Here is a 25,809-nt window from a genome sequence, read left to right on the forward strand (position 1 = left end):
ATCACAGGGCATATTTATACAAAGTGTTGTCCATTAGAATGGGTGTTTATGCAACCAGTGGGATTGAAAGAGTGGGCCAATCTCTTAGACTTTTGTTACTTGGACAATATTTTCACAGCACCCACACTTCTTGGTGCCTGGTGTTTATAGTGGACACCTCAGAGGGTTTAGGAAAAGTGTCACAGCATGAGACCAAGCTTCAAAGTATGGCCATTCAAGACTAACCTGTGTAAGCTCTCCCACACCCATTTGTTTCACCACTTGCTATATACAGGATACTACATGATAAATTTAATAACCGCTAACATGACAAAATTCCCGAATTTGCATTGTGCGCACCAGCAATATATAGCAAAAGTGGCTTGTTTAATTTGAATTCCAAGAATTTGTGGCTTTAACTTTTAGTCATAGTGTTAAAGTTTGCATGCATAAAATTTAAAAATGGGGTACAATGGCCATTCCTTCCTTTTAAAAGCATTGGATAACAGACCATTCACAATGTTCTTAGTGGATTTACTGGTATATAAGTCCAGGAACCTTTAACATAAGAGTTGCCCCAAAGTAAAGTTCTGTAAAGTTAATTGTAGGAGTTTGCAATGTTCAAACTCTTTCTCCACATCAAGTAATACAAACATGGAGTTGTAGTTTTTGGTATATTGCATCAGCTGCAGTACTTTTTACTAATGTTATCTTAAGCATCCCTAAACCAAGCTCTTTTTAGGTGGATTATGTTAGGTAACTAAACTAGTAGAAAATAGATATTAAAATATTTTATGCTGTAAATGTAATTTTACATTTTTATAAAGTTTTCTAAAATGGTAGATCACAACTATTTACCCCAAATGATTGTGGAATAGCTTTAGCATATGCAGAACAAAGTTATCTTAACGATTTTTATAACCTTTAGTGCTTAGACCATCCGGACCAGGGCTTAAACCATTTTTGAGTGAGATTTCTTTTTTTTTTTTTTTTTAAATCTCTTCTGCTGTAATTTGGGAATCTAAATAAGACTATTTGTCACAGTGAATAGAGGGGAAGCTATATTGGGCAGATATTCTTTGCTTGCTTTATAAATCCAAAACTACTCTTATCAGTAGAAAAATTTACAAATTATACAGGTGGTGTCATTATATCCTTAAAATCTCGGTAATCATTTCACTATTGACATGAAAATCACCTGATCTGTTTTTTTTATAGAAAGTTTATATGATTTGTATCTGCCTTTTATTGCTCTAGCTAACAACTTTCTGGCTAGAAGAGCTGCTTATGTTGCATTTTCTAGTTACCTCTAAAGATTGTCCTAACTGAGGCTCAGATGGTTTCCTCTTATGTTTGAATACTAAGTCACATGTACAGAATAGTGACTCTTAATTTGAGATGTTCACCTAGCATCATGCATTTATGGGTTTCCCTGACTATATCCTTGGTGTTATCTGCCATGACATTAATTTAGAAGTAATTAAATAGTTAAGTTCATAGCAATATAATATACAATTAATGTTTCAGCTAATAGGAAATCCTCCAGTCTCCAGATATAGGCAGTAACTGGGGTAAAGGGACAACAAATATCAGAAGACATTAGAAATGTCTGGTATGACAATGTAATGGGAAAGCCAGACAATTCTGGCCAGACTAAAAGTCTGGTAAGTTTGTGAATAAAGTCCCTAGCAGAAGGTTGGAAGATCTCAAGAGAAGCTTTTTGTTAAACTGGCCACAGGAACAATCAATGGAAGGATTCAAAGAGACATTTTGGTTGTCTCCTAGATTAGTCATACATTTAAGAGTATCCAAAAAAAAATTCAAAAATCACCAAATATTTTATATACTAATTGTATTATCCAGTGAAATATATTGTTTGTTTCAATCTGTTTGTGGATATTTCTACTTGAATTACGCACAATTATATTTAAAAAAAAATTATTTATTTTTTTTGTTTTTGGTTTTTTTGGTTTGTGTGTAAAAATGAGTTTTTTTGTTTTTTTTTATACTATATATAGACAGAAACAATGTTGAAACACGCTGAAGCCCTGGCTGGCCCTTATGTCTGGGGTCAATACGACCTGCTTGTGTTACCGCCTTCATTCCCATATGGTGGCATGGAGAATCCTTGTATAACCTTTGTAACACCGACAGTGCTGGTAAGTTTTTAGTCTTTATCTGTTTCTCTTTTTTCTTTTTTCTCTTTTTTTTTTTCTTCCTCATAACCCCAGTCATTCTTTGCCTTTCATCACAGAAGGTTGGCAGAGAAGTGTCAGAAAATTTCGGAGTAGTCTCTTACGAAGGTTAGTACTCTTCGAGATGGGACTGGGGTTTTAGTAGTCCTGTCAGCCTCTCAGTGAGAGCATGGATGAAAGTTAGAGTCCCGAGATGCAGGGAGAGGCTTTCTGCGAACCCATCCCGACTCAAATTAGCAGCTCCATAAGCAATCAGCATTGACGAGTTTCGCTGCCTGCTTTCTTCTCTCAAGTCCATGTCAGAAGCGACGCTACTATCTGTCACACTTGAAGGGCCGTGTTACTGTTCCATGGCATAGATTCTGGTAAGATTGTTTCATTTTCTTATACATGTATGATAACGCAAGAAGACAGGGTGACAGTGTGACTCCTTCTTCTATCTGTATAGAATCAATGGTAAATATCTCCTGAGGGGGATTATTGAACAGTGGGGAATAATCTTATGTTTATTTGATTTTATGCTGCTTTTATGTGTTAGATGCTATGGGCTCAGAGGCTGTTATGGAATATACAGGTTTCACTTTAAGAGCTGTGCAGCTTACAAGTTTGGTGCGCCTTTTCTCATAGCAGAGACTGTCCTGCATTGTGCATGTTTTCACTCCCTCTTTCCTGACCGGGTGCCTAGCAGAGGAGTCATAAATCTCTGTACTGTCTGGGTTATAGGAGATGGGGAATGCCCCAGCCATTGGGGTATAAGGGTGCCATTTTTGTGAATAAAATAGGAACTATAGTTCTCCACTTATTGCACTCGCGACGGAGGATTCTGTTACTTTAGAGGGTACTCCCTATATTCCTAAAGAGTAATTCCTGTTTATATTGTGAGGAGACCTTAGATCGGCCCTCTTAATTATGTTCCATATGCCTCGATAATGTGATAATATCAAACATGTTTGATACCACTGAACTGTCCACCTCTGAGGAGTTGTCGTGCAGTGAGGTGCGTACCTTTTTATATTCTTCTTTCTCTACACATGCAGTTTCCCGTAGCATTGCTGATCCTCCATCTGGAGGGGGATTTTTTTTCACCAGACGTTACTGCGCAGTTCAGACAGCTGTGTTTGTGGCCTTTAATGCTTAACCTCGCCCTGCCAAGCGCAAACGAAAGGTTATCCGAGGATGAAGTTCTTTCTGAGACTTTAGAGTATGATCATTCTTGGTCGGAGTATGCTGCCTCTAAACCTCCAGCTGCGGAGGAACCAAACTTTAGTTTTTAGGAATTTGCACTTTCTTCTAAAGGAAGATTTTCAGAGGTTCCAGGGGCCAAATTGCCTGATGAACCTTTTGATTCCTAAATTAGATAGTTTGAGGACAGGGTGGTATCTTATACTTCCCTGCTCCTGTTAGATGGCGAACATTATTAAGAATGAATGGGACAGGATTGGATTCCTTTTTCCCCTCTTCTCCCTTTAACAAATTGTTCCCGGTCCTGGACTCTCTATGGAGTTGTGAGGTTCCGTCCCTAAAAGGGATGGCGCTATCTTCACCCTTGCTAAACGTACTACTATCCCGCTTGAGGATAGCTCTTCGTTTTAGGAGCCCTTGGATAAAAGATGGAAACTCTGAGAAAGATTTTTCAACCGGTTGCTGGAGCAGTTACTTATTGGTGCGACTCCTTACGGGATTGGATCAAGGGGGAGAGTCCCCTCGACGTTCTTTAGGAAAGAATTAAGGCCTTGAGGTTGCTAATTCTTTTATCTGTGATGCTAATATGCTAATTATTCATCTGAATGCTACGGCTTCAGTTTTTCCTGTTCAGGCTCATCGGTCTCTGGCTGAAGTCATGGTCTGTGCATACAACTTCTAAGTCTAGACTTCTTTCCCTCCCCTTTCAGGGAATGATTTTGTTTGGTCCAGGCCTGGACTCAATTATCTCCATGGTCACAGGGGGCAAGGGGTGCCCTTCTACCGCAAAAAAATATGAACTAGTCTAAGGGACTATTTTCTTTCTGATAAAGCCCATTTCAGCAGTCCTCCGCTAGGCCAGAGCAAAACAAGAGCTCTTGAAAGCCGGCTCAGTCCTGGAATAAATCCAAGCAGAGCAAGAAGCCCACAAGTCTAAGTTGGCATGAATGGTGGTCCCTGCTCCTCTTCTAGATGATGTAGGGGGCAGTCTGTTGCTCTTTTTAGTCACTTGGTTCAGGAATGTACAGGATCCATGGGTCCTGGAGCTCATAGCTCAGGGTTACAAGATAGGTTTCAAGTCTCAGCCAGGGCAGATTCTTCCTCTCTCTCCTGTCTTCCTGACCAGAAAGGAGGGAAGCCCTTCTGGGGTGCGTACAGGATCTGTCCTCTTAGGAGTTATTGTCCTGGTGCCTATCGCAGTGAGAGGTTTTGGATACTATTCACAAACCTTTTCGTGATCCCGAAGAAGGAGGGAACTTTCCATCCGATTCTGGACCTAAAGTGCTTAAACAAGTTTTTAAATGTCCCCTTGTTTAAGATGGAGACAATAGGTCCATTCTTCCCCTCGTTCCAGAAGGGCAGTTCATGACCATGATAGATCTGAAGGATGCTCCCTTCACATACCAATCCTCAAGGACCACTTCCTAAGGTTTGCGTTCCTGGATCAGCACTTCCAGTTTATTGCACTTCTGTTTGGTCTAGCTATGGCTCCAAGAAATTTTTTAGAAGAGGGGTCCATTCGGAATCCCTTCTGTCTAATTCGATTCCATGGATGGAAGATAAATAGAGAGAGTTCTCTTGTATCAAGTACCAGGATATAATTAATGGGTACTATATTAGAATGGGAATATTCTAACTGATCAGAGACGTTGCAAGCTAGCTTCAACATGTCTTGCTTTTCAGACCTCCTTAAAGGGACATTGAACCCAATTTTTTTTCTTTTGTGATTCAGATAGAGCATGTAATTTTAAGTAACTTTCTAATTTACTCCTATTATCAAATTTTCTTCATTCTCTTTGTATCTTTATTTGAAATGCAAGAATGTAAGTTTAGATGCCGGCCCATTTTTGATGAACACACTGTTGTTCTTGCTGATTGGTGGATAAATTCACCCACCAATAAACAAGTGCTTTCCATGGTCCTGAACCAAAAAATAGCTTAGATGCATTCTTTTTCAAATAAAGAAATCAAGAGAATGAAGAAAAATTGATAATAGGAGTAAATTAGAAAGTTGCTTAAATTTGAATGCTCTATCTGAATCATGAAAGAAAAAAATTGGGTTCAGTGTCCCTCTAAGGCCATCTCTGGCTTGGTGTGTGGAGGTGATTGGTCTCATGGTGTCCAGCATGGACATAATTCCTTTGCCAGGTTTCACCTCAGGCTGTTGCAACTGCACATGTTAAAGCAGTGGAACGGTGATCATCGGATCTGTCTCAACAGATTTCTCTGGACATCCGATCGAGAGAACCGCTCTCTTGGTATTTTTGTCCGTATCTCTTGTCCTGAGGGATGTCCGTCTTAAGACCATCCTGGGTGATTGTGACTATGGTTGCGAGTCTGTCAGGATGGGGAGCTGTTTGGGGTGCCAGGGAGGCACAGGGCATTTGGACTCGGGAAGATAGCTCCCTCCCGATCTCATTTTGGATCTTCAGTTAATATAAAATGCTCTCAAGGCTTGGCCTCTGCTGGGTTTGTCCCAGTTTATCAGATTCTAATCCGACAATATAACCTTGGTGGCTAACCTCTATCATCAGGGGTGAATGAGAAGCTCCCTAGCTATGAGGGAAGTATCTCGGATTCTGGAGTGGGTTGAGACCCACGTTTATTTGCTGTCAGTGATCCACATTCTAGATGTGGACAACTGGGAAGCGGTTTTCCTCAGCAGACAATCCTTTCATCCGGGGGAATGGTCTCTCCATCCTGGGTGTTTGCAGAGATTTGCAAGAGGAGGATCTTATGAAGTCTCAATACCAAGCTACCCAGATATTGGTCGAGGTACAGGGATCCTCAGACGGAGCTCTCAGATGCATTAGCGGTGCCTTGGAGGTTAAATCTAATTTATCTTTCCGGCCATTTCCACTACTTCCAAGTGTAGTGGCTTCAATCAAGCAGGCGTCAATGATTCTGATTGCTTCATCTTGGCCGCGAAGGATATGGTTCTTGGATCTAGTGGGGATGTCATCTCCTCCGTGGAAGTTACTTTGTCGCAGGGTTCTGATGACCAAGGTTTCTTTATTCATCAATGTCTAGATTCTCTGAGGCGGACTGCGTGGAGATTGACCGCTTAGTCCTAGCCAAGAGAGGGTTTTCTGAGAGAGTTATTTTTACTCTCATTCGAGCTCGTAAGCTGGTTGCTCGTCGCATCAATCGTAAGTTGTGGAGGACCTACTTATTCAGTTCTCGGCCCTGTTTGTGTTACTCCACATGAGGTTCGCTGAGCCTCAAGATGTGCAGTCCTTTTGTTAAGGCTCTGCTAGGGTCAGACCTGTGTTTAGATCTAAATAAAAAGAGAGAAGCACTCAACCTGGAAACGAATAACAGCATATTAGCTTGTTCTATGGCTAGTTACCACCCTAGAAGCAGCCTCTTTTTGCTCAATATGTGCCTTTCACAGAAAAGAACTTTCCTGTAGTATATTAGTCTGATCCTGACCTCACAGTACAGTCCAGCACCGAAATACCAGGCAATCCCTCTCTGAATGAGAGAAATTTTTAGATCTAATACTCCTCTTTGGAGTTTAAATCTTGTTCTTAAAGTTTTTGCAACAGGCTTCATTGGAGCCTATATGCATGCAGTAGACAATAAATTGTTGTCTTGAAAGGTTCCTGTTCTACTGGCTATTGCTTCTGCGCACAGAGTATTTGTGATTGCTGCCTTTCAATGTGTCCTTCCTTATCTGGCTTTCCATGCTGATAAGGTTGTTCTACAAACCAAGTTACGTTTTCTTCCTAAGGTTGTGTCATTTTGCAACATCAATCAAGAGATTGTGGTTCCTTTTATGTCCTAATCCTTCTTCGTCAAAGGAATGTTTAACGTAATTCTGGATGTGGTTTGTGCCTTGAAGTTCTATCTTCAGGCCACTATGAAATTTAGACTAACTTCTTTCGCTCTTTGTTCTCCTATCCAGGAAGCGTAGGGGCTCTTTGACTTCCTTATCTTTTTGGCTGAGGAGTGTCATCCGTTTAGCATAGTCAGCGGGACATAAGCCTCCTCTGAGGATTACAGCTCATTCTATGAGAGCAGTGGTTTCCTCTTGGGCCTTCAAAGTGAGGCCTCTATGGATCAGATTTGTAAGGTGACTACCTGGTCCTCCTTTCATTCTTTTTCCAAATTTTACAAGTTTGAGGTTTTTTTGGGAGAAAGGTTTTGCAGGCTGTGGTGCCCTCAGATTAGGGTCTGCCTCTCTTTTTTCCCTCCCGTTAGCATTCCGTGTACTCCAGAAGTTTGGTATATGTTTTCCACAAGTAAGCAATGCAGCTGTGAACTCTTCCCATATTAAGAAGGAAAACATAAATTATGACTTGCCAGATAATTTCCTTCTGTATGGGAAGAGTCGACAGCTCCCGCCGTGTTCTCCGATGGGCGGCCCTAAATTTAAATTTATTCTTCTGACCCCTTTTTCACCCTAATGTTTCTCCTACTGTTCCTTGTTCCCTCGGCAGAATGACTGGGGTTAGGAAGTGGGGGAGGTATTTAATCCTTTGGCAGGGGTATCTTTGCCTCCTCCTGGTGGCCAGGTTCAGTATTTCCCACAAGTAAGGAATATAGCTGTGGACTCTTCCCATACAGAAGGAATGGAAATTATCTGGTAAGTCATAATTTATGTTTTTCTCTCTTTCATTATTTTAAAGTGGTTATCTGCTCAACCCGTTGTATGCTACTAATTTTACAGAACGTTCAATGTTTTTTAAAATACCAAATAATCTAGAAATAGAACATGAAGTATTTGTGCTAAAATTGTAGCAACAAATTATTCATTAGCCTGTATACTTTTCACCTGTTATGTTTTTTTTTTTTTTTCTTTCTTCTAGGCTGGTGACCGTTCTCTGGCAAGTGTAAGTTTTTCTTTGTGTATATTTTATTTTTTTCCTTTTGTAGACCAAAAGAATTGCTTTATGATCTATATCGGTGAGGGCCAACTCTCTCTCATGGAGCTGCAAATCAATATTTTAGACACTTTAAGGGCCACATATTAATGTATGGCTATTAAAACACACAAAGAAACACATATTTCCTAACAACATATTTTCTAGTAAGGTTCCAACGTTTCCTCCATCTGTTGTTCTTCCAATCAGAGAGCTTTTTTGAAACACATTTTTAGTTTTGCTTTTTCTTAAGGACACACAAACTGTGGCACATATTTTTAGTTCTGCTTTTTCTCAGGGGCCACAAAAAAGGCAGAGACCCATGGGCTGACAGTTAAACCTCCATAATCCTATGCTTTGAAGGAAAGCTCTGTCTACAGGCAATAATACTTAATGGAACGCATTCAGAGACCTTTTTATCAGCTTTTACTTCCTAATCTCGATTATAGCTGGAAAGTGAGATATAGTCATGTATTATAATCTGTGTGGCACAAAGGTTAATGTTGTTTATTAATTTAGACACTTAATCTCAATCATAGTCTTTGTGCTTCTGTTCTGCTTATTTGGACGGTTTACCTTCTTTATAAGGATTAGATAAATGTGCAATTTAGCTGACTGGAAGGGCATATTTGCTGTCAGCCTATTGCGTAGTTTATCTTTGTCCTGTATAGTTGCAGATGTCTATGCTACATAATAAACGTCTCATACCACAACACAAAAGAGTAATATTTATAAGTTAGACATTATTAATGTGAACTGCTATATTTTATTAATCTTTGCTGATGTGATAGATCCTTATGCACGTCAATTTTATGTTTATTTCTTTTTAGGTTATTGCACATGAAATCTCACATAGTTGGACAGGAAATTTGGTCACAAACAGAACATGGGAACACTTTTGGTGTGTATTTATCTCTTTGCTGCTGAACCGGCTTACACTAGCTAGTGAAATAAAAGATTTTGGGTCCTTACTAGACCATAAATATTAATAAAGAATTTTTATTTTAGGTTAAATGAAGGTCACACTGTCTACCTGGAACGAAGAATTGATGGGTTGCTCTATGGAGAACAGTTTAGGCAGTTTAAGGCTGTTGGAGGCTGGAAAGAACTACAAAATGCGGTATGTTGTATGTTCAGTTGTATGGAGTTAATCAGATATCCTTGGTGCCTAAATACCCCTTGGATAGTGCTAGTTTTAGATTATTTTCTTTTTTTCACCTTTTATCTTTGAGGTAAACATGACATGAAGTAATACAAGGAACACTATAAACCTCTAAGCTAGACATGTCCAAATAACATGCAAAGTCGCAATATGTTGACTTCTTCTACTAACCTTCTAGAAAAACATTATAACAGAGGCAAAACCCATAATAATATTCAACATCAAGCCCTCTAGGATTCTAACCTTCCAAACATTGCTCCTTTTTTTAATGTTTTAGGTCACATATATCATACATCTTTACTCACATATATTGGACCTCTGTAGATACAAATAAATCCATATTCTTTAAGGATAAAATACTGCTTTTATAGTATTCTAGCATTGTAACGTGTTTATGGTGCACCTAGGCTGGAACTTGGCACTATAGAAAATTAAGAATCTTAATAATGCATAATCTGTTCCTTTAAAAAAGAAAAATATCAATATATATATTTTAGATCGCTGGAGCATGTTCATTAATTGACCAGCTCATATCTAGAGGGTATTTAATAATAATAATTTGAAAGAAAGTGGTGAAATGCAAGTTAGTTTATTTCACATAAAAATGATGGCACAACTTTTTTGCTCATTGTATTTTATCTCTCTAAATATGGTGTCTTGTAGGTTAGTGATCACCATAAAGCATCTAGAGGGCCATGTCACCACCAATTTAAAAGAAGTGCTTCTTCTCTTTTAAAGGAGCATTGCACTTAAAAATGTTTTGTCATCCACATTTTTATTGCCTGAACAAATAGGAAGTAAATGCTGTTTCAGTTTATATATAAATTAATATGCCAGTATCACTTGTGCACTTCCTACTCATGCTCAGTTACTTGAAGGTATTTCCTGTAAATGCTCAATAAGCATTAGTTTTGAAGTACCTATTAGTCAATTGGCATTAGAAGGAAATGCCTATTAGCTACCTGCACAGCTCTACTAGTTTCAGTTTACACGTGTCCCTTTAAATTATGTTTTCCATGTACATATGGTCTAGATGGAGATACTGATCTATCATTCTCCCATTTTATCACAGTTTTTTGCTTTTGCTGTTATCACTAACTGTGGATCTCTGGAGGGTAATTTGACTGCTCATTAAAGAGAGGAGATGCTAGTTTTTCACATTATGAGTAATTTGGCCATATATATATTTATTGAAGCAGAGAAATAGGTGTGTTTTAGGCCTTCCATAATTATCATTTTGCAATTAAAACAACTGTCACTAAAGGTTTCAAGGCCAGTGTTTGGGTCCCTTTATGCTACTGTTCCCCAGTATTGAGTACATATGTAAAATCCGTGGGGGCATTTGCCCTTTCATATGCCACTTTGGGCATATGAGAAACAAGACTGAGGGAATGCAACCTATAATTGTATCTTTGTGCACAGTAATGAATGTAATAACTCTTACTAGAATCATTATTGCACTTAAATTTGAATTGCAAAGTGCTTCTATGTGATTTTTGCTTTGGTTACATGTACTTTTTTCAGTCCATGGCCACTTCAGTGGTATAGTCAAAAGCAGAGTGTGAACGATATGAGTGCGCTTTACGGAAAAGCTCTGTTGCTTTGGTGCATTATTTGCCTTTGTTTTTTCTTGCAGGTTAACACCTTTGGAGCTACCAATACATTTACAAACCTTGTTCCTAATCTGCATGACGTGGATGTTGATGCAGCATATTCCTCTGTTCCTTATGAGAAAGGTTTTGCTTTGCTCTTTTACCTTGAACAACTTCTTGGTGGGCCAGGTCTGTAACATCTGCTGCTTAAGAAAAAATTATGCAATTTGATTTGTTTGGTATTTGTAAAGTGCAGTATCAACATTTCCATTTCTCTTGTAAGGTGTATCCAGTCCACGGGTTCATCCATTACTTGTGGGATATTCTCCTTCCCAACAGGAAGTTGCAAGAGGACACCCACAGCAGAGCTGTCTATATAGCTCCTCCCCTAACTGCCACCCCCAGTCATTCTCTTGCAACTCTCGACAAGATAGGAAGTATAAGAGATATTTGGTGACTTAGTGTAGTTTTTACCTTCAATCAAGAGTTTGTTATTTTTAAACGGTACCGGCGTCATACTGTTTTACTCCCAGGCAAAAATTAGAAGAAGAATCTGCCTGGAGGTTGATGATCTTAGTGGTTTGTAACTAAGGTCCATTGCTGTTCTCACGCATAACTGAAGAGTATGGGAAAGACTTCAGTTGGGGGAACGGTTTGCAGATTACCTGCTTTGAGGTATGTTCAGTATATTTATTTCTAGAGAGATGATAAGATCTAGAAAATGCTGACAGAGCCTTGTATAATTGAGGTAAGCCTGATGCAGTGATTTAACAACTGGGATCATGCTTACAAAAAAGAGTAATATTCATGTTAATGCGATATACCCTCACAATGCTCCAAAGCCGCGGCAAGGGAGTTGCTATCTGAGGGTGAGATTTCAGATTCAGGGAAGACGTTACTTCAGTCCGATTCTGAAATGACAGCCTTTAAATTTAAGCTTGAACACCTCCGCTTATTGCTCCGGGAGGTTTTAGCGACTCTGGATGACTGTGACCCCATTGTAGTTCCAGAGAAATTGTGTAAAATGGACAAATACTTTGCAGTGCCTGTTTACACTGATGTCTTTCCAGTCCCTAAGAGGTTCTCGGAAATTATTAGTAAGGAATGGGATAGACCAGGTGTTCCGTTCTCTCCCCCTACTGCTTTTAAAAAGATGTTTCCCATAGATATCGCTATACGGGACTCGTGGCAGACAGTCCCTAAGGTGGAGGGTGCTGTTTCTACCTTAGCTAAGCGTACAAATATCCCCGTCGAGGACAGTTGTGCTTTCTTAGATCCTATGGATAAAAAATTGGAGGGTCTCCTTAAGAAAATTTTTATCCATCAAGGTTTTATTCTTCAGCCTCTTGCATGCATTGCCCCAGTTACTGCTGCAGCGGCTTTTTGGTTCGAGTCTCTTGAGGAGGCTCTACAGGTGGAGACCCCGTTAGATGATATTTTAGACAGGATTAAAGCTCTCAAGTTAGCTAATTCCTTTATTTCTGATGCCGTTTTTAATCTAACCAAACTAACGGCTAAGAATTCAGGTTTTACCATTCTGGCGTGCAGGGCGCTATGGCTTAAGTCCTGGTCAGCAGACGTTACTTCAAAGTCTAAGCTTCTTAACATCCCCTTCAAGGGACAGACCCTATTCGGGCCGGGCCTGAAGGAGATCATTTCTGATATTACTGGAGGAAAAGGTCACGCCCTTCCTCAGGATAGGTCTAATAAATTAAGGACCAAACAGAGTCATTTTCGTTCATTTCGAAACTTCAAGAGTGGCGCAGCTTCAGCTTCCTCTAATGCAAAACAAGAGGGAAATTTCGCCCAGTCCAAACCAGTCTGGAGACCGAACCAGGCTTGGAACAAGGGGAAGCAGGCCAAGAAACCTGCGGCTGCCTCTAAGACAGCATGAAGGAGTAGCCCCCGATCCGGGACCGGATCTAGTAGGGGGCAGACTTTCTCTCTTCGCCCAGGCTTGGGCAAGAGACGTCCAGGATCCCTGGGCATTAGAGATTGTTTCCCAGGGATATCTTCTGGACTTCAAAGCTTCATCTCCAAAGGGGAGATTTCATCTCTCACAATTATCTGTAAACCAGATAAAGAGAGAGGCATTCTTACATTGTGTTTAAGACCTACTGGTTATGGGAGTGATCCACCCAGTTCCAAGGGAGGAACAGGGGCAGGGCTTCTATTCAAATCTGTTTATAGTTCCCAAAAAAGAGGGAACTTTCAGACCAATCTTGGGTCTCAAGATCCTAAACAAATTTCTCAGGGTCCCATCCTTCAAGATGGAGACTATCCGAACCATCCTCCCTATGATCCAGGAGGGTCAATATATGACTACCGTGGACTTAAAGGATGCTTATCTCCACATTCCGATTCACAGAGATCATCAGTTCCTCAGGATCGCCTTTTTAGACAGGCATTACCAGTTTGTGGCTCTTCCCTTCGGGTTAGCCACGGCACCTAGAATCTTTACGAAGGTTCTAGGGTCCCTACTGGCGGTTTTAAGGCCACGGGGCATAGCGGTGGCTCCTTACCGAGACGACATTCTGATACAGGCGTCGACTTTTCAAATCGCCAAGTCCCATACGGACATTGTTCTGGCCTTTCTGAGGTCTCACGGGTGGAAGGTGAACGAAGGAAAGAGTTCTCTCTCCCATCTCACAAGAGTTTCCTTCCTAGGAACACTGATAGATTCAGTAGAAATGAAAATTTTTCTGACAGAGGTCAGGTTATCAAAGCTTCTAACTTCCTGCTGTGCTCTTCATTCCACTTCTCGGCCGTCAGTGGCTCAGTGTATGGAAGTAATCAGCCTAATGGTAGCGGCAATGGACATAGTTCCGTTTGCCCGCCTACATCTCAGACCACTGCATCTTTGCATGCTCAATCAGTGGAATGGGGACTACACAGATTTGTGCCCTCTGCTAAATCTGGATCAAGAGACCAGGGATTCTCTTCTCTGGTGGTTCTCTCGGGTCCATCTGTCCAGGGGAATGAGTTTCAGCAGGCCAGAGTGGACTATAGTGACGACAGATGCCAGCCTTCTGGGCTGGGGCGCAGTCTGGAACTCCCTGAAGGCTCAGGGTTCGGGACTCAGGAGGAAGCCCTCCTTCCGATAAACATTCTGGAACTGAGAGCGATATTCAATGCTCTTCAGGCTTGGCCTCAACTAGCTGCGGTCAAGTTCATCAGATTTCAGTCGGACAATATCACGACTGTAGCCTATATCAACCATCAGGGGGAACAAGAAGTCCCTTGGCAATGTTGGAGGTTTCAAAGATAATTCTATGGGCAGAGGTTCACTCTTGCCATCTCTCAGCTATCCATATCCCAGGAGTAGAGAACTGGGAGGCGGATTTTCTAAGTCGGCAGACTTTTCATCCGGGGGAGTGGGAGCTCCATCCGGAGGTATTTGCCCAGCTGATTCAACTATGGGGCAAACCAGAACTGGATCTGATGGCGTCTCGTCAGAACACCAAGCTTCCTTGTTACGGGTCCAGGTCAAGGGATCCCCAGGCAGCGCTGATAGATGCTCTAGCAGTGCCCTGGTCCTTCAGCCTGGCTTATGTGTTCCCACCATTTCCTCTCCTCCCTCGTCTGATTGCCAAGATCAGGCAGGAGAGAGCTTCGGTGATTTTGATAGCACCTGCGTGTCCATGCACGACTTGGTATGCAGATCTGGTGGACATGTCATCCTTTCCACCATGGACTCTGCCGCTGAGGCAGGACCTTCTACTCCAAGGTCCATTCAAACATCCAAATCTAATTTCTCTGCGGCTGACTGCTTGGAGATTGAACCCTTGATTTTATCAAAACGTGGTTTCTCCGAGTCGGTCATTGATACCTTAATTCAGGCTCGAAAGCCTGTCACCAGGAAAATCTATCATAAGATATGGTGTAAATATCTTCATTGCTCCATGGGTAACCCTTGGATTCACACCAAAGTCAGGATTCCTAGGATATTATCCTTTCTCCAAGAAGGATTGGAGAAGGGATTGTCAGCTAGTTCCTTAAAGGGACAGATTTCTGCTCTGTCTATTCTTCTGCACAAGCGTCTGGCAGATCTTCCAGACGTTCAGGCGTTTTGTCAGGCTTTAGTTAGAATCAAGCCTGTGTTTAAACCTGTTGCTCCGCAATGGAGTTTAAATTTAGTTCTTAAAGTTCTTCAAGGGGTTCCGTTTGAACCTCTGCATTGCATAGATATCAAGCTTTTATCTTGGAAAGTTCTGTTTTTGGTAGCTATCTCTTTGGCTCGAAGAGTTTCAGAGTTATCTGCCTTACAGTGTGATTCCCCTTATCTGATCTTCCATGCAGATAAGGTAGTTTTGCGTACCAAACCTGGGTTTCTTCCTAAGGTGGTATCTAATAAGAATATCAATCAGGAGATTGTTGTTCCGTCACCGTGTCCTAATCCTTCTTCAAAGAAGGAACGTCTATTACACAATCTTGACGTGGTTCGTGCTTTAAAGTTTTATTTACAAGCTACTAAGGATTTTCGTCAAACATCTGCATTGTTTGTTGTCTACTCTGGACAGAGGAGAGGCCAAAAGGCTTCGGTATCTTCTCTTTCTTTTTGGCTGAGAAGCATAATCCGTTTAGCTTACGAGACTGCTGGCCAGCAGCCTCCTGAAAGAATTACAGCTCATTCCACTAGAGCGGTAGCTTCCACATGGGCTTTTAAAAATGAGGCCTCTGTTGAACAGATTTGTAAGGCGGCGACTTGGTCTTCGCTTCATACTTTTTCTAAATTCTACAAATTTGATACTTTTGCTTCCTCGGAGGCTATTTTTGGGAGAAAGGTCTTGCAGGCAATTGTGCCTTCCGTTTAAGTTCCTGCCTTGTCCCTCCCTTCATCCGTGTCCTAAAGCTTTGGTATTGGTATCCCACAAGTAATGGATGAACCCGTGGACTGGATACACCTTACAAGAGAAAACTAAATTTATGCTTACCTGATAAATTTCTTTCTCTTGTGGTGTATCCAGTCCACGGCCCGCCCTGTCACTTTAAGGCAGGTGTTTTTTATTTTTAAACTACAGTCACCACTGCACCCTATAGTTTCTCCTTTTTTCTTGCTTGTCTTCGGTCGAATGACTGGGGGTGGCAGTTAGGGGAGGAGCTATATAGACAGCTCTGCTGTGGGTGTCCTCTTGCAACTTCCTGTTGGGAAGAAGAATATCCCACAAGTAATGGATGAACCTGTGGACTGGATACACCACAAGAGAGAGAAAGTTATCAGGTATGCATAAATTTTGTTTTTTAGTAGTTAAAGGGACAGTCTACACCAGAATTTGTATAATTTAAAAAGATAATCCCTTTATTCCCCATTCCCTAGTTTTGCATAACAAACACAGTTATATAAATACACTTTTTACCTCCTGTGATTACACTGTATCTAAGCCTCTGCAAACTGCCCTCTTATTTCAGTTCTTTTGACAAACATCCATTTTAGCCAATCAGAGCTGGCTCATTGGAACTCCATATGAGTGAGCACAGTGTTATCTATATGATACACATGAACTAGCACCTTCTAGTGGTGAAAAACAGTCAAAATGCCCTGAGAGAAGAAGCGGCCTTCAAGGGCTTAGAAATTGGCATATGAACCTCCTAGGTTTAGCTTTCAACTAAGAATACCAAGAGAACAAAGCAAAATTGGTGATAAAAGTAAATTGAAATTTTTTTTTAAAATTACATTCTCTATCTGAATCATGAAAGTTTATTTTGACCTAGACTGTCCCTTTAAGGTATGTTGTTATATGCTGCCTGTATGCAATATGCAAATAAACACAAGGCTTAGTAATAGCATATTGCCGAATACTTGTGCAGTGGACTTTAAAGTTCTAGTTAAAAACTTATTTGTTGCAATTTTCTTTGTCTGCTTCTGTGTATTTTAAAAGTGTTTCAAATATCTCAACCAGTGAAATACAACAGCATTACTGTAAGGGCTAATTAGTTAGCGTTTTGTTATATGGTATTTTTAATGCTTTCAAACACGTCTGCTGTTGGACCAGTATGGATTACGCATTACGCATGCGTTTCTGGAGGTAGCAGATCTGCTTTACATGATTTTTTTTTTTTTTTTTTTTTTTAGTAGGGACATTTAAAGGGATATTCCGTTCAAAATTTAACTGCACATAGATGCATTACATCTTTGTATAGAAACAAATTTGCAATATAAATGCATTAGCAAAAATGCTTCTAGTAAAAGTTATCGCTGCTTTAATGTTAACAATTTTCTCTGCTTTTGCACGTGGACCACAGCTTGATATTGTCACTGCACCAGCATTTTAAATCCTTCAGCTACTCAAAGCGCCAGTGGGGCTTGTATCATGTCCGCAATTAACAGAGTCATTGCCAGATGCTACATACACCTTAGGCTCTCTGAGCAAGTGCTGTGTTTAAAATGCTGGTGCATGTTGCATTCTTAAATACACATTTAAAACAGCTATAGCTTTTATTAGAAGCATTTTTGCTAATACATGTATATTACAAAAATGCGTCTAGTCAAAATTGAAATGCATCCATGTGGATTTCAATTTTGGCTGGAATGTCCCTTTAAGCCTTAATAGTATTGAGATTATTTCCTGCCTCCCTCTGGTCATGTTGAAATAGCATGGCTGGCTGGTTATTGCTACCGCAAGCTCACAGTAGCAATTATTATTATTATAAAATATATATATATATATATATATATATATATATATATATATATATATATATATATATATATATATATATATATATATATATATATATATATAAAATAAAACGACCTTGGGGACAAATAGGAGATGTTATGAAACATGTAAATAATAAACATAAGGCTATTTCACTCATTGTCCCACAGCTACATTTGAAGTGTGTGTATGTGAGCACCTATAATCTGACACACATTTTACACTGATCACTGCAGATAAAGCGGGCACAATGCACACTTGTTTTGTGTGACCTGCAGTGGGGAAACCAAGGAATTCCCAATTTGCTTCTTTATCTGTGGCTGCCAGGATATAAAGCACAATAGGGAAGGGATACTACTTTCACACACATTGGTTATACGGCTGTGTTTTCACAAAATTACTTATGCCTTTCCTCTCACTGACTATTAGCTTCTCCTAGCACTTCCTGCAGAGGTCTGATGATGTCGTCATCTCACTTCAGCTCTGTAGTAAGTGGGCTAGCAGGAGCAGGGGCATTGCAAGCCCTAGGTTAACTGTGAGAGCACCAGCAGGGAAATGCAACTTTATTTGTTATCTGGTTGTAAATAGAGGAGAGTAAAGAGATTAGCTTGGCCCTCCTAAGTGGCGGATCTCCAAGGTCCAGTGGCCGCAAATGGTTTATGCAACATTTGGGACCCTGGGGGACCCGTCACTTTTAAAATGTAAAAAAAAATTAAATCACTTTTCTTCTATAAGGTACGACGAGTCCACGGATTCATCCTTTACTTGTGGGATATTATCCTCCTGCTAACAGGAAGTGGCAAAGAGCACCACAGCAGAGCTGTCTATATAGCTCCTCCCTTTGCTCCACCCCCCAGTCATTCTCTTTGCCTACTCTAAGTACTAGGAAGGGTAAAGTGAAAGAGGTGATAAAATATTAGTTTTTAATTTCTTCAAGCAAGAGTTTTTTTTGTTTTAAATGGTACCGGTGTGTACTATTTACTCTCAGGCAGCAGATGGATGAAGACTTCTGCCTGGAGGATGATGATCTTAGCATTTGTAACTAAGATCCAGTACAGTTCCCACAGAGGCTGAGGGGTGCAGGAAACTTCAGTGTGAGGAATGTTTTCATGCTATATAGCAGTGAGGTATGTTACAGTCATTTTTCTCCAACATAGGTGTGTCCGGTCCACGGCGTCATCCTTACTTGTGGGATATTCTCTTCCCCAACAGGAAATGGCAAAGAGCCCAGCAAAGCTGGTCACATGATCCCTCCTAGGCTCCGCCTACCCCAGTCATTCTCTTTGCCGTTGTATAGGCAACATCTCCACGGAGATGGCTTAGAGTTTTTTAGTGTTTAATTTGCTATTGTGGCGCGCAGAGCGCTTTGGTTGAAATCTTAGTCAGCTGATGCGTCTTCCAAGAACAAGCTACTTAACATTCCTTTCAAGGGGAAAACGCTGTTTGGCCCTGACTTGAAAGAGATTATCTCTGATATCACTGGGGGTAAGGGCCACGCCCTTCCTCAGGATCGGCCTTTCAAGGCAAAAAATAAACCTAATTTTCGTCCCTTTCGTAGAAACGGACCAGCCCAAAGTGCTACGTCCTCTAAGCAAGAGGGTAATACTTCTCAAGCCAAGCCAGCTTGGAGACCAATGCAAGGCTGGAACAAGGGAAAGCAGGCCAAGAAACCTGCCACTGCTACCAAGACAGCATGAAATGTTGGCCCCCGATCCGGGACCGGATCTGGTGGGGGGCAGACTCTCTCTCTTCGCTCAGGCTTGGGCAAGAGATGTTCTGGATCCTTGGGCGCTAGAAATAGTCTCCCAAGGTTATCTTCTGGAATTCAAGGGGCTTTCCCCAAGGGGGAGGTTCCACAGGTCTCAGTTGTCTTCAGACCACATAAAAAGACAGGCATTCTTACATTGTGTAGAAGACCTGTTAAAAATGGGAGTGATTCATCCTGTTCCATTAGGAGAACAAGGGATGGGGTTCTACTCCAATCTGTTCATAGTTCCCAAAAAAGAGGGAACGTTCAGACCAATCTTAGATCTCAAGATCTTAAACAAGTTTCTCAAGGTTCCATCGTTCAAGATGGAAACCATTCGAACTATTCTTCCTTCCATCCAGGAAGGTCAATTTATGACCACGGTGGATTTAAAGGATGCGTATCTACATATTCCTATCCACAAGGAACATCATCGGTTCCTAAGGTTCGCATTCCTGGACAAGCATTACCAGTTCGTGGCGCTTCCTTTCGGATTAGCCACTGCTCCAAGGATTTTCACAAAGGTACTAGGGTCCCTTCTAGCTGTGCTAAGACCAAGGGGCATTGCTGTAGTACCTTACTTGGACGACATTCTGATTCAAGCGTCGTCCCTTCCTCAAGCAAAGGCTCACACGGACATTGTCCTGGCCTTTCTCAGATCTCACGGATGGAAAGTGAACGTGGAAAAGAGTTCTCTATCTCCGTCAACAAGGGTTCCCTTCTTGGGAACAATAATAGACTCCTTAGAAATGAGGATTTTTCTGACAGAGGCCAGAAAAACAAAACTTCTAGACTCTTGTCGGATACTTCATTCCGTTCCTCTTCCTTCCATAGCGCAGTGCATGGAAGTGATAGGTTTGATGGTAGCGGCAATGGACATAGTTCCTTTTGCGCGCATTCATCTAAGACCATTACAACTGTGCATGCTCAGTCAGTGGAATGGGGACTATACAGACTTGTCTCCGAAGATACAAGTAAATCAGAGGACCAGAGACTCACTCCATTGGTGGCTGTCCCTGGACAACCTGTCACAAGGGATGACATTCCGCAGACCAGAGTGGGTCATTGTCACGACCGACGCCAGTCTGATGGGCTGGGGCGCGGTCTGGGGATCCCTGAAAGCTCAGGGTCTTTGGTCTCGGGAAGAATCTCTTCTACCGATAAATATTCTGGAACTGAGAGCGATATTCAATGCTCTCAAGGCTTGGCCTCAGCTAGCGAGGGCCAAGTTCATACGGTTTCAATCAGACAACATGACAACTGTTGCGTACATCAACCATCAGGGGGGAACAAGGAGTTCCCTAGCGATGGAAGAAGTGACCAAAATCATTCTATGGGCGGAGTCTCACTCCTGCCACCTGTCTGCTATCCACATCCCAGGAGTGGAAAATTGGGAAGCGGATTTTCTGAGTCGTCAGACATTGCATCCGGGGGAGTGGGAACTCCATCCGGAAATCTTTGCCCAAGTCACTCGGTGATCTTGATAGCTCCTGCGTGGCCACGCAGGACTTGGTATGCAGATCTGGTGAATATGTCATCGGCTCCACCATGGAAGCTACCTTTGAGACGAGACCTTCTTGTTCAGGGTCCGTTCGAACATCCGAATCTGGTTTCACTCCAGCTGACTGCTTGGAGATTGAACGCTTGATCTTATCGAAGCGAGGGTTCTCAGATTCTGTTATCGATACTCTTGTTCAGGCCAGAAAGCCTGTAACTAGAAAGATTTACCACAAAATTTGGAAAAAATATATCTGTTGGTGTGAATCTAAAGGATTCCCTTGGGACAAGGTTAAGATTCCTAAGATTCTATCCTTCCTTCAAGAAGGATTGGAAAAAGGATTATCTGCAAGTTCCCTGAAGGGACAGATTTCTGCCTTGTCTGTGTTACTTCACAAAAAGCTGGCAGCTGTGCCAGATGTTCAAGCCTTTGTTCAGGCTCTGGTTAGAATCAAGCCTGTTTACAAACCTTTGACTCCTCCTTGGAGTCTCAACTTAGTTCTTTCAGTTCTTCTGGGGGTTCCGTTTGAACCCTTACATTCCGTTGATATTAAGTTATTATCTTGGAAAGTTTTGTTTTTGGTTGCAATTTCTTCTGCTAGAAGAGTTTCAGAATTATCTGCTCTGCAGTGTTCTCCTCCTTATCTGGTGTTCCATGCAGATAAGGTGGTTTTACGTACTAAACCTGGTTTTCTTCCAAAAGTTGTTTCTAACAAAAACATTAACCAGGAGATTATCGTACCTTCTCTGTGTCCGAAACCAGTTTCGAAGAAGGAACGTTTGTTGCACAACTTGGATGTTGTTCGCGCTCTAAAATTCTATTTAGATGCTACAAAGGATTTTAGACAAACATCTTCTTTGTTTGTTGTTTATTCCGGTAAAAGGAGAGGTCAAAAAGCAACTTCTACCTCTCTCTCTTTTTGGATTAAAAGCATCATCAGATTGGCTTACGAGACTGCCGGACGGCAGCCTCCCGATAGAATCACAGCTCATTCCACTAGGGCTGTGGCTTCCACATGGGCCTTCAAGAACGAGGCTTCTGTTGATCAGATATGTAGGGCAGCGACTTGGTCTTCACTGCACACTTTTACCAAATTTTACAAGTTTGATACTTTTGCTTCTTCTGAGGCTATTTTTGGGAGAAAGGTTTTGCAAGCCGTGGTGCCTTCCATTTAGGTGACCTGATTTGCTCCCTCCCTTCATCCGTGTCCTAAAGCTTTGGTATTGGTTCCCACAAGTAAGGATGACGCCGTGGACCGGACACACCTATGTTGGAGAAAACAGAATTTATGTTTACCTGATAAATTACTTTCTCCAACGGTGTGTCCGGTCCACGGCCCGCCCTGGTTTTTTTAATCAGGTCTGATAATTTATTTTCTTTAACTACAGTCACCACGGTATCATATGGTTTCTCCTATGCAAATATTCCTCCTTAACGTCGGTCGAATGACTGGGGTAGGCGGAGCCTAGGAGGGATCATGTGACCAGCTTTGCTGGGCTCTTTGCCATTTCCTGTTGGGGAAGAGAATATCCCACAAGTAAGGATGACGCCGTGGACCGGACACACCGTTGGAGAAAGTAATTTATCAGGTAAACATAAATTCTGTTTTTCTGGAGAGACTGTATATTTCAGGAAGGCTGACAGTATCCCCATGAGGGTAAGGGTAAGCAGTAATCCTAAGATCTATAGAAAGGCATTACTAAGCTTGCATAAGGGACTAATTACAAAAATGGTTGACACTGAGTTTTGAATGTTTGTGGGCAAACGTTTTATGAACTGGGAGTGCTGTTAACGTTTTGTGGGCAATAATGTTTTTTGGGCAACTTTGAGGGTACACTTGGCTTATTTTTGGGGTCTCAGAACCCACATGGCTAGTTTAAAACCCCTCTGGTGCGGTTCTTTGAGGCTGTAGAGACATCGAGTGAGATGGGCGGGGCCTATTTTTGCGCCTCAGATGCGCAGTTGTTTTCATGCAGCAAGCTCCAACTCCTGAGGGCCCTTGTGGATGTTTTGGGCCAAATCGAAGCTTTAACCCCATATTTGCTATCCCTGAGGGCAGGTAGGCGCCACAGCAGGGCTGTGGTAAGGCGCTGGAGGTGTTTTTTCCGGATTTAGGCCTAATTTCAATCTGGTTTGCTCATTAAGGGGTTAAATGTTAAATTTCCTTGTGGGGCAAACTTAACTACACATATTGAGTCTGCTTGCAGAAATTTGAAAAATTTGGTGCATTTTAAAGCAGTTTTGCAGAACGTGTATGCTTTTTTTTTTTCTCTTAAAGGCGCAGTACCGTTTTTTAAGATTGTTATTTTTTTTCACTAAATAAAGTGTTTTCATGCTTGTTTGTAGTCATTGCTAGCCTGTTCAACATGTCTGACATTGAAGAAAGTCATTGTTCAATATGTTTAGAAGCCATTGTGGAACCCCCACATAGAATGTGTCCCTCATGCACTGAAAGGTCAATAAATTGCAAAGAACATATTTTAGCTACTAAAAGTATGTTGCAGGATGATTCTCAGTCAGAAGGGAATCAGGTTATGCCATCTAATTCTCCCCAAGTGTTACAACCATTAACGCCCGCACAAGTGACGCCAAGTACTTCTAATGCGTCTAATTCTTTCACCCTGCAAGATATGGCCGCAGTTATGAATACTACCCTCACAGAGGTTTTATCTAAGCTGCCTGGGTTGCAGGGGAAGCGCAGTAGGTCTGGTGTGAGAACAAATGCTGAGCCCTCTGACGCTTTATTAGCCATATCCAATGTACCCTCACAATGTTCTGAGTTGGGGGTGAGGGATTTGCTGTCTGAGGGAGAGATTTCTGATTCAGGAAAGATGTTCCCTCAGACAGACTCAGATATGACGGCTAATAAATTTAAACTAGAACACCTCTGCTTATTGCTCAGGGAGGTTTTAGCGACTCTGGATGATTGTGACCCTATTGTAGTTCCATAGAAATTGTGTAAAATGGACAGATTTCTAGAGGTTCCTGTCTACACTGATGTTTTTCCTGTCCCTAAGAGGATTTCGGACATTGTTACTAAGGAGTGGGATAGACCAGGTATTCCGTTCGCTCCCCCTCCTACTTTTAAGAAAATGTTTCCCATATCAGACACCATGCGGGACTCGTCCCTAAGGTGGAGGGAGCTATTTCTACCCTGGCTAAGCGTACAACTATACCTATTGAGGACTATTGAGGGTCTCCTAAAGAAAATATTTGTTCATCAGAGTTTTCTTCTCCAACCTATAGCGTGCATTGTTCCTGTAACTACAGCAGCTGCTTTTTGGTTCGAGGCTCTGGAGGAGGCTCTTCAGGTTGAGACCCCATTAGATGATATTCTGGATAGAATTTGGGCTCTCAAGCTAGCTAATTCTTTCATTACAGATGCCGCTTTTGAAGCGGCAAAGAATTCAGGTTTTGCCATTTTAGCGCGTAGAGCATTATGGCTTAAGTCCTGGTCTGCTGATGTGTCATCAAAATCTAAACTTTTAGCCATCCCTTTCAAGAGTAAGACCCTATTCGGGCCTGAACTGAAAGAGATCATTTCAGACATCACTGGAGGGAAAGGCCATGCCCTTCCTCAGGATAAGACAGGACCAAACAAAATAATTTTCGTTCCTTTCAAAACTTCAAAGGGGGTCCCTCTACCTCTTCCCCTGCTGCAAAGCAAGAGGGGAATTTTGCTCAATCAACGTCAGTCTGGAGACCTAACCAGACTTGGAACAAGGGTAAACAGGCCAAGAAGCCCGCTGCTGCCACCAAGACAGCATGAAGGGGTAGCCCCGATCCGGGACCAGATCTAGTAGGGGGCAGACTTTCTCTCTTTGCTCAGGCTTGGGCAAGAGACGTTCAGGACTCCTGGGCTTTAGAAATCGTAACCCAGGGGTATCTTCTAGATTTCAAAGATTCTTCTCCCAGGGGGAGATTCCATCTTTCTCAATTGTCTGTAAACCAGACAAAGAGAGAGGCGTTCTTACGCTGTGTAGAAGACCTATTTACCATGGGAGTGATCTGCCCAGTTCCGAAAACAGAACTGGGACAGGGGTTCTACTCCAATCTGTTTGTGGTTCCCAAAAAAGAGGGAACCTTCAGACCAATATTAGATCTCAAGATCCTAAACAAATTCTTCAGAGTCCCATCCTTCAAGATGGAGACCATTCAGACTATTTTACCAATGATCCAGGAGGGTCAATATATGACCACCGTGGACTTAAAGGATGCGTATCTACACATCCCTATCCACAAAGATCATCACCAGTTCCTCAGTTTCGCCTTTCTGGACAAGCATTACCAGTTTGTGGCTCTTCCTTCGGGTTGGCCACAGCTCCCAGAATTTTCACAAAGGTGCTAGGGTCCCTTCTGGCGGTTCTAAGGCCGCGGGGCATAGCTGTGGTGCCTTATCTGGACGATATCTTAATTCAGGCCTCGACTTGCCAACTAGCCAAGTCTCACACGAACATCGTGTTGGCTTTTCTAAGATCTCACGGGTGGAAGGTGAACGTAAAAAAGACTTCACTTACCCCTCTCACAAGAGTTCCTTTCCTGGGAACTCTGATAGATTCGGTGGACATGAAAATTTTTCTGACGGAGGTCAGGAAATCAAAGATTTTAACCATCTGCCGAGCTCTTCATTCCATTCCTCGGCCGTCAGTGGCTCAGTGTATGGAGGTAATCGGACTAATGGTAGCGGCAATGGACATAGTTCCGTTTGCTTGCTTGCATCTCAGACCACTGCAGCTATGCATGCTCAAACAGTGGAATGGGGATTATGCAGTCCAGCCACGCAGGACTTGGTATGCAGACCTGCCGGACATGTCATCTCTTCCACCATGGACTCTGCCACTGAGACAGGACCTTCTGATTCAAGGTCTGTTCCAGCATCCAAATCTAGTTTCTCTGCGGCTGACTGCTTGGAGATTGAACGCTTGATTTT

General features: G+C 41.9%; 1 protein-coding gene across 1 annotated transcript in view; it reads left to right on the top strand.

Moving 5' to 3' along the window:
* Positions 1-25,809, top strand: part of LTA4H (leukotriene A4 hydrolase) — a 161,834-nt gene that overhangs the window by 44,340 nt on the left and 91,685 nt on the right. The window contains exons 8-12 of the mRNA XM_053719247.1: positions 1,998-2,138; positions 8,168-8,191; positions 9,052-9,122; positions 9,230-9,341; positions 11,020-11,164. Coding sequence (XP_053575222.1) covers positions 1,998-2,138; positions 8,168-8,191; positions 9,052-9,122; positions 9,230-9,341; positions 11,020-11,164 — 493 coding nt within the window. The remainder of the gene's footprint in view (positions 1-1,997; positions 2,139-8,167; positions 8,192-9,051; positions 9,123-9,229; positions 9,342-11,019; positions 11,165-25,809) is intronic.

This window comes from Bombina bombina, chromosome 6, assembly GCF_027579735.1.
Source record: "Bombina bombina isolate aBomBom1 chromosome 6, aBomBom1.pri, whole genome shotgun sequence".
In the NCBI taxonomy this organism is placed as follows: Eukaryota; Metazoa; Chordata; class Amphibia; order Anura; family Bombinatoridae; genus Bombina; species Bombina bombina.